The following is a 9,090-nucleotide window of genomic DNA, read 5'->3' on the forward strand; positions in this document are numbered from 1 at the left end:
TAGAAGAAGGATCAAGTTTTGTGGACTTATTTCCAGAATCAAACACATTGCAGGCATTACGCAATGTTGTTAGTATGATTATAAAACATAAAGAATCTGTGAATCTTTAAAATAATTTATAAATTCTTTTTTTTTTTCAACATCAAATACTACTACAACTAACAGTTTTTATTGGTTTACAAACATCTATAATAAAGAATATACAATACCAACAGGCTTTCATGATAGTGGTATAGTCTGAGTCTTTTGGTAACAGACTATGTTCAATACAATAACAATATTTGTTTCAACATTTTAGCACTTTTTGAGTATACTGTAAAATGGAATGTGGGTTTATTCAGTTCATTTTATTTGACACGCATGCTGAGTACAGTGTGTTGACAGATAACCAATGGTTGATAGCACCTTGTCCGATAAGATCAATCTTGACTTTCTTGATTTTTAATAATTTGAAATCTGTCTTTTTTCTGCGCTACTGCTGTCGCTGATACTTATTTTGCTGTCGCTGTTTGCTGGTATCATTTATTGTTGTTTTCATGGAGTTTCTGGGAGTATCCCAGAAACTCCATGAGAATAACAGTATATTGTTCCTTGCGTGCTGCGCTGTTCTGCGCTGTGCCTTGCTGTTTTTAATTTGTTTTTACTTCCAGAGATCAGAGATTTATTTATATATTTTATGTATCCATCAGTGAAGAAACTTTATACAGCAATCTAGTTTGCTTTTTGTTTATCCTGTCTCTGATTTTTGGTATTGTTATTTCTGTATGTTTTGTTTTCTGTTTGACGAAATAAATGAAATGAAATGAAAGAGTAATTTTGACCTAGTTTCTGCAGTACACTCATGCTCATATTAGGGACCTATTGTTGGTAAAACGAATTGCGAATTCTTGCTGGGTCCTTAAACCCCATATCGGAAGCCATTGCGTAGTGTCACTAAATAACAGATACAATGCTCATATTGAGGGTTATTCAAGGAGCCGAGCGATCCAACACCAATTTAAACCCGATGCTGTTGGCCCGGTTTAAACTGGGGTCTTCAGCAAACGGCTCAGTACAATGATTTACTGTGATTACTCGTCCTCTGCAGACTCTATAGGCCTTCTCACCCATCGTCTGCTACAAATGTAAAATAGGAATTGTACGCATGTACAGTGTGTTGTATCATCGTAATCTATTCTAAACGTAAGCAAAATTTAGAATTTAGAAAAGCAGTTTTTTAAACTTCAAATATTTTTGAAAGATAATTGTCTTTTATGCATTGTTTCTAATAAATATCCCCCACCTTTCATCAAAAGTTTTTGATTTAGTGTCCTGTTGTTTCGATCAACTGCCTTTAATATTTACTTGCATTTGTGTGCATTATCCCACACTCATCTGACGTCTAATACACCTACTATAAATGGTACTATGGTTAATGGTTCTTAATGCAATAAACTCTATGTTTCTATATATTTTGCTTTCTATTGTTGGCTTGTTTTTTAATAATTAGTTTTCCAAATAATCAGCTTTTCACCAAAGAAGAACCTTAACAAAACATTTTACTTCCTTTAATAACGTATTTAAAAAGAAACCAGAATGAAACAAAGAACATTGTTGAAATAAACATGAATTATATACGATTTACAAATTTTGGAATCAGTGATGTAAATGTTGTCTTGTCTTGTAGATACTAAGACAATACATGTGTAAATAATACTCACCTTTAATACAACATTTCATTAATAATTTTATCATCTGACTTAATTATTCTTTCCAGCCAACCTCTGATATTCTGTAATTGAATTGTATTGTAAGTTGACAACAGATCTATGTTAGGATCAAAGAAGCTTGACATTTTTCCATCATTTAGGAACTGAATCAGTTTCATTAGAAGATCCTTGAAACGATCGTCGAGGTTGTCACACCTTTTCTAACTGTTATGTGAACTTAACAAAAAAGGTCTGTGATGATGCATACAACTACTATAACTTTAAACGTTTTTTTTATGCTCAATACATGTAACAACACTCCACACAACCTCCACTCACTAACATTGCCAGCTATTGTCAAGTGGGCTATTGCATCATTGATGCTCGCGTTTAAATTAGGGTTCCAAATAATTATCCTTCACCAAAGAATTACCGTAAACAAAACAACATTTTATTTCATTTAAATGAATATAATGTGTTTAGCCAGAAACCAGAATGACTGACTCATTTCTAAAAATGTTATAGGTGGTACATGGAACATTGTTGAAATAAACATTAATTATTTACCAATTGCAAAATTTCGGAATGTTAATCTACATTTTTATATAACTACAAATCAGTGATAAAAATGGCGCTGATGAATTTGTCTTGTAGATTTGAGGAATTACGTGTGCAAATAAAGCTCTTCTTTAGAACAACATTTCATGAATAATTTTATCATCTGACCTAACTTTTCTTTCTAGCCAATCTCTGATGTTCTGTAATTGAATTGTATTGTAAGTTGAGAACAGATCTATGTTACAATCAAAGAAGCTTAGCATTTCTTCTTCTCTTAGGAACTGAATCAGTTTCATCAGAAGATCCTTGAAACGATCGTCGAGGTTGTCCTGGTGCCACGACCCAATGTTTTTATCGGCGTTGAGATGCAGCATACATGTCTTAAGGTGATACGACGAGAGCATTCCAAGTTGAGAGGACCCCTTCCTCAATTGAATCGTCTTGAGGATCTTTAAACAAGTCCGACGACATTCGTTATTACCATCCATTTCTCTGATAATAACTTTTTCGTTTTCTGAAAAACTCACCCGCCAGAGGTTATTGAGCATGTTGTGGTCAGTTCTGCTCTGATACTGATCACTATCAGGATGCCGCTTTGCAACAACCAATTTGTTCCCGATCTTAATAGATGGAACAACATCGATGCTCATTCGTCGTGAGCCATCATACAGCACTTCTAGTGTCAGCGCTGGGCCACTTTCTCGTAGAGTGACACGTTGGACGTTTGGGAAAACCATATTATCTACTGCTCTTTTTACTATTGACTGCATCTTTCGTTTTATCGCAATAGGACTCAAGTAGACATCATTGAAAATGGCGTTATCATATGGGGTTTTAGTATTAAATACATAACCTTGTATTTTGGTGATGAAAACATATCCGGATGATTGATATTTACTATATTTCCAATTACTATTTTTTAACATCAGTGGTAGTAAGAGGTCAAACTCATCTGGTTCAATAACTTGTAGTCCTTCGTAACCACTCCCTTGTGCCATAATGTTGCCAAAGGTGTAATTTGTGGTCCAATCATTTTTTACAAACCTCTGGAGAAAGCATTTAATAGCCTCAACGACCTCAATAGCTGCCTTTCGCCTGTGAACTGGGATGGCTGCATGGTTATGGTAGTACCTTCGCAGCTCCATCAACAGTGGTCCTCGTCGTTGAATAAAACTTTCAAGGCGGATCTCTGGTGCAATTGGACCGATGTCATCTTCTTCTGCCTTATCTGGATTTCGTTTATTCGAACACAACCATTTGAAAGATCTGTAGATGATCCAGGCCAAGAATCCAATCCAAATTAAGGACAAAAATTCTTCAGGCATTATGTTGTTTTTCTTTCTAAAGAGAAGAAATTTGGTTAATATATGAGATCAAGAAAATTAAAGTTACAGAGAAAACACTGTTTGTGCACTTTAATGTATCAAGTAGGCCTACTCTATTGAGTAGGATCTGAAGACTTGATGGCCTAATGGGATACAGTTTGTAACAAGTGTCTTTATATATTCCTAAAATATATTTTATCAGAATAGACATTTCTAAGCTCATTTGTGCTAAAGAATGAAACAATTTTTTTTTTCGAGTTGGGGGTCATTCCGGCTTAAATCCAACCACCATGCCCCTGTAACCTCCCCAACCCTTAGATTTTCCTTTAAAAAATCTAAAACACCTTGATATGTCAAAAGAAAGAATCCAAAATTTCAGCTTTAATTTCCAAGTTTTTAAGTTATGACCTTTTGAAATACAGGTACCACGCCCCTTTTTCATTTTGGTAATGGCTCCATTGATTTCGTAAAATTTTTTACGAAGCTATATCGTCTGGAATAACAAAGATAAAAAGATGTAAATTGCTACATAGACTTGTATTTGGCCCCTCTTTCAAGGAACGCATTCAAATTTGGGTAGCATGTCTTATTAGAATGTTAGATGCCCCCAAAAATCCCCGAGGCATTGTGCAAAAAAAGATTTTCGCTATTTCGGAGGGCTGTATTTTATCATTCTTGTAAGAAAGTTAAAGGAAGTTAAAATTAAACATGAGTATAATTTGAACACAATTTTTCTTTGTTTGTTTGTTTTTTTGGTTTTTTTTTTTCTAATTTTGAAAAATTTAGGAAGGCATGGGCCGTCTGGGTCCCCCTTGGTTCCGCCACTGATATAGCTTCATAAAAACTCTACGAAGTCAAAGAAGCCGGCCGTTACCGGAATAAAAAGAGGGGTGTGGTACCTAAATATAAAAGGTCATAACTTAAAAACCGCTTTGAAATTGAAGCTGAATTTTGGACTCTATCGTTTGACATATCAAGGTATTTTTAGATTTTTTTAAAGGAAAATCCAAGGGGGTCCACAGGGACACTTTTAAATTACGCTTTGATGTTAGATTATGGAGAGTGAATAGGCCTAGTATTTATATATTAGGCCCGGATTAATAGTAATACTGTTTATAATTGTTACCTCAGAAATTAATTCAAGTGTCTTGATATGATCAATCGGAATAGAAAGCCCACTGGTACTAAAAATGGAATGGAAATTTGTTGATTAGCATCTCTACAAATGCGAGAAACGCTACTATAAACACAATAATGCAGAATCAAATAGCCATTGGGTTCCTGGGGTTCAGCTGAACCCCTTTTTCAGCAAACCCCTTTGACAAGTGAATCACCCTTTAACAAGCAAACCCAATTGAGACTTAAGCAATTACATTGCTATTATTGTGTAGTTTGTAAGATTGATTTCTAACAGAAAATATATATTGATGTTCAAATTTACTTAATTTCAGTGTTTTTACTGTCATTGTTGACAACTGTCTTGAAATCCTATGTTGAAAAGAAGTGATCATTATTACTGCATACTAGAACACTTATGCTCCTTTGCATTGGATAGTTACAAAAATATATTCTTTTTTAAACCGCAAGAAGTTATTTAAATATTCTATATACATGCTTTAAAAGTGCAAAATAGCTCCGAATTCGGAATGTTAGATGATGTAACCCATCGTGAAGAAAAAATAATTTGTCAAAATAGCCTATACACTCTAAAACAGGGGTGGCATAAGGGAGAGCCCCCCCCCCCCCCCTCCCTCTCCGGAAGAAAAACACAATTCGTCGGGGAAATTAAACAATTATATTTATATATGTTAGCAGGGGTGTATCCAGAATTTTTTTTCTGGGTGGGTCGTGTTCATAATATTTTGAACTTTTTCACAATAAAATAATAGCAAATGTGATTAAAATGTCAATACATTTTTTTTTTTTTTTTTTTTTTAAAAGGTCTTTGGACTCATTGCTGGTACCTCAATTTTTTTTTATGTAATTCGGAAAAGGCCTTAGAAAAAATGTTGACCTAAAATGTTGGGGGTCGTACGACCTTCCCGGCAAAAACCGTTAAATTTATGAAGTCAACGTGGCATTTACACATGCGCACTATGTCGGAGCTCGGGAATTTCCCAGTCAACAAAGCTAGAACGAACCAGTAGCCTATTCCAAACAGAAGTATTATAAATAATAGACATAAATATCCACTTCAGCAAATGCTAATGAGCTTGAGGTAAAGATATTAACAAGTACCAGAAGAAAAATGAAACTTCACACATGAAATATCTAAAACTATAGAGAAAAGCACGTACTATACACAATACAGGTACTGTATGTATATTCAACCCCTTTGTATATCCAGAGATGTCTATTTTTTTGGTATCCAATATTTCCCTCAAATTAAAAATACAATTGCAGCTAAAAGCTGAATTGGAGTATGTATTTTTATTATATACTGTACAAAAATATACATCAAGTATAAGGAAAAAAGCACAAACATCAAATAATTCAATCAAAAATCAAAAAAATTAAAACATTAATAAGGGACCTCATGGTGCCACATTACAAAAATGGCGGAAAAAACTATCAGCAAAAATGAACGTACAAGGATAAAGTAAAATCTATGCTTTAAAGCATGTTATATCATTTTCAACCAACTTACTATTTTGATTCGTGTGTTTTTAAGTTCCATGTACTGTGGCTTTAATCGTATCGAAGATTCTGTTGTCGAGTTTCCAGCAGTGCCAATAGACTGGTACAATTTGTATGTTGTACAGTAGTAGGTTTGTAGTAGTAGACCGCCGTGTCAATAGTATGGTAGGGCATTCGTTAGTTTACAGAAACGGGAAATATTCCAATGGATATAATGGAGGCTATGGGTTAATAACGCATTCCAACCCCTCGACGTTCGAAAAACAGGAACACGTCCACATAGAAACGTTCAAAACATTTATTTAGAAGGTGGGGCGGGGCATTTTCCCCTCCATTTCCTTCCCCGTAGGACTACGGTACTTGTGTAAAGAAATATAGGTTGTTCTGTAATATTAATTTTCCACACATGAAATTATAAATTATCATAAATATACAGATGAAATTAAAATAATTACTTCTGCTTTAAGAAAATTTAGGAAAATACTGGTGCATAAGACAAACACTGTATACTTTTATAGGTAAAATAAACTGTAAATAATGATAATATTACGATACATATAGATATCGGTACTTCTGAAATATTTTTAATGGTAACTATAATAGATAAAATATGCATGTGTGGACGGGTTTCAGTCCATGAACCCCGTTAAAATTATATTGACAGTAGCATGATTGGAGTATAACATAAATTCATTTAAAACTCTAATCTAATAAAATATGATTCTATATACAATATTATACTTTTTATGGTTGGTTTTTTTTTTTTAATTAGGGTTCCAAAAAATTATCCTTTACCAAAGAATTCTCGTAAAAAAAAACCCCATATTATTTCATTTAAATGAATATAATGTGTTTAACCAGAAACCAGTATGACTGACTCATTTCTAAAAATGTTATAGGTGGTACATGGAACATTGTTTAAATAAACATTAATTATTTCCCAATTGCAACATCCCATGAATAATTTTATCATCTGACCTAACTTTTCTTTCTAGCCAATCTCTGATGTTCTGTAACTGAATTGTATTGTAAGTTGAGAACAGATCTATGTTACGATCAGAGAAGCTTGGCATTTTTTCTTCTTTTAGGAACTGAATCAGTTTCATTAGAAGATCCTTGAAACGATCGTCGAGGTTGTCCTGGTGCCAGGACCCAATGCTTTTATCGGCGTTGAGATGCAGCATACATGTTTTAAGGTGATACGACGAGAGCATTCCAAGTTGAGAGGACCCCTTCTTCAATTGAATTGTCTTGAGGATCTTTAAACAAGTCCGACGACATTCTCTCTCCCCATCCATCTCTCTGATAATCTCTTTTTCTTTTTCTGAAAAACTCACACGCCAGAGGTTGTTGAAAATGTTGTGATAAGTTCTGTTCTGGTACTGGTCACTTTCAGGATGTCTCTTTGCAACAAATAATTTGTTCCTGATGTTCATAGATGGAACAATATCTATGAACATTTTTCGAGAGCCATAATCGTCGTCATCATATATCACTTCAAGTGTCAGCGCTGGGCCACTTTCTCGTAGAGTGACACGTTGGACGTTTGGGAAATCCAACTTTTTTACTGCTCTTTGAACAATCGACTGCATCTTTCGTTTGATCTCTATAGGACTCAAGTAGACATCATTGTCAATGGCGTCATCATAGGGGGTCTTAGTATTGGAAATACATTTCCTAATGAAAACATATCCGGGTGCATGATATTCACTTCCTGCAGCTTCTGTGCTTCTCCATTCACTATCTTTTAATATCAGTGGCAGTAATAGGTCAAATTCATTTGGTTCAACAACTTTTAGTCCTTCATAACTACTGCCTTGCGGCATAATGTCGCCAAAAGTGTAATTTGTCTTGCTTTCATCTTGTACGAACTTCTGGAGAGAGTTTTTAATATCTTCTACGACCTCAAAAGCCCTATATCGCTTGTCAACTGGGATGGCTACATAATCACGGTAGTACCTTCTCAGCTCCATCAACAGTGGTTGGGATTTCCGTTGTGGAATTAAACTTTCACCGTAGATCGCAGGCTCAATTGGACCAATGTCATCTTCTTCTGCTGTATCAGGATTTCTTATATTCTTTCGAAGCAACCACGTTACAAATTTGTAGATTCTATTCCAAGTGGTGTTTGATAAATCAGTCATGATGTGATTTTCCTTTAAAAAAAAAATATAAACTTAAAATAAAAATAACTGGGAAGTTGTTTTTAGTTTTGAGAAAAAAAAATTCACTGGACAAAAATTAACACAACTCCGTGGGGTTGGTAGGCAATCTCCACACAGATATATTGGGCTCGTCTTTGAATCATCAACAGCAAAAGCAATTTCCAACAGATGTGTACTGGGAAAGCTGATTTATCTGATTATAAATAACCCAGCAGGTGAATACTAATATTTAAATTGCACAACGATTATATGTGCAATGTAAAATATCCTGTACACTGAAGTCCATCTATTGATTATTTTACATTCATTATCTTGGAAGGTAAATATCTTATCTACAATTCCCCAACTGCAGACGAATATTGGACTTGTTTTTGCCTAATTACTTGGGCAAGATAAATCATCGCATAACCGCCAGGGGAGTAGGCCTACTGTAAATTGTTTGAGTTGCACTAAAAAAATTTAATGATTTTCCCCCTCTCGACTCAATTCATGATAGTGGCTTTTTTCCATTTACGAATTTTCTGTATTTCTTTCCTTGATGGCTCCCAATAGATAGTCCAAAATACACCTAGGCCTGTGTTTAGGAGTCGTAATGTTATTATTACTTTTATCGTTTTTAAATGAGTGACCAAAAAATATAATAATATATATTCTTAAGGCCAACTCAGACAGCGTCGGCCGACGCAGCCCGACCCGATTTATCGTCGGGGACAGTCT

At 34.6% G+C, this 9,090-nt stretch overlaps 2 protein-coding genes across 3 annotated transcripts; both read right to left on the reverse strand.

The window, feature by feature from the left end:
- Positions 1 to 301: 301 nt before the first annotated feature.
- LOC117116420 (cyclic GMP-AMP synthase-like) lies at positions 302 to 8,545 on the reverse strand. Of its 2 annotated transcripts, none has more exons than XM_033260458.1 (3): positions 6,219 to 8,545; positions 4,698 to 4,755; positions 302 to 3,583 (listed from the first exon to the last, which is right to left on the reverse strand). In XM_033260458.1, exon 1 carries the CDS (start codon positions 8,350 to 8,352, stop codon positions 7,138 to 7,140), a length of 1,215 nt encoding a protein of 404 aa, XP_033116349.1. In that variant the 5' UTR covers positions 8,353 to 8,545; the 3' UTR covers positions 302 to 3,583; positions 4,698 to 4,755; positions 6,219 to 7,137. The 2 variants fall into 2 exon arrangements, with proteins under 2 accessions (XP_033116349.1, XP_033116348.1); XM_033260457.1 differs by having other exon boundaries at positions 302 to 3,587.
- Positions 2,378 to 3,571, reverse strand: LOC117116419 (mitochondrial dynamics protein MID51-like). The gene has a single exon (XM_033260456.1). The coding sequence runs from the start codon at positions 3,569 to 3,571 to the stop codon at positions 2,378 to 2,380; it is 1,194 nt and encodes a 397-aa protein (XP_033116347.1).
- Positions 8,546 to 9,090: the final 545 nt, after the last annotated feature.

The sequence above is a fragment of the Anneissia japonica genome, unplaced genomic scaffold (assembly GCF_011630105.1).
Source record: "Anneissia japonica isolate Jap-2015-1 unplaced genomic scaffold, ASM1163010v1 scaffold253165_len9090_cov118, whole genome shotgun sequence".
Lineage (NCBI taxonomy): Eukaryota > Metazoa > Echinodermata > Crinoidea > Comatulida > Comatulidae > Anneissia > Anneissia japonica.

Coding starts and splice junctions, on each gene's coding strand:
- LOC117116419 (XM_033260456.1), bottom strand. CDS start 3,571: ATGCCTGAAGAATTTTTGTCCTTAATTTGGATTGGATTCTTGGCCTGG.
- LOC117116420 (XM_033260458.1), bottom strand. CDS start 8,352: ATGACTGATTTATCAAACACCACTTGGAATAGAATCTACAAATTTGTA.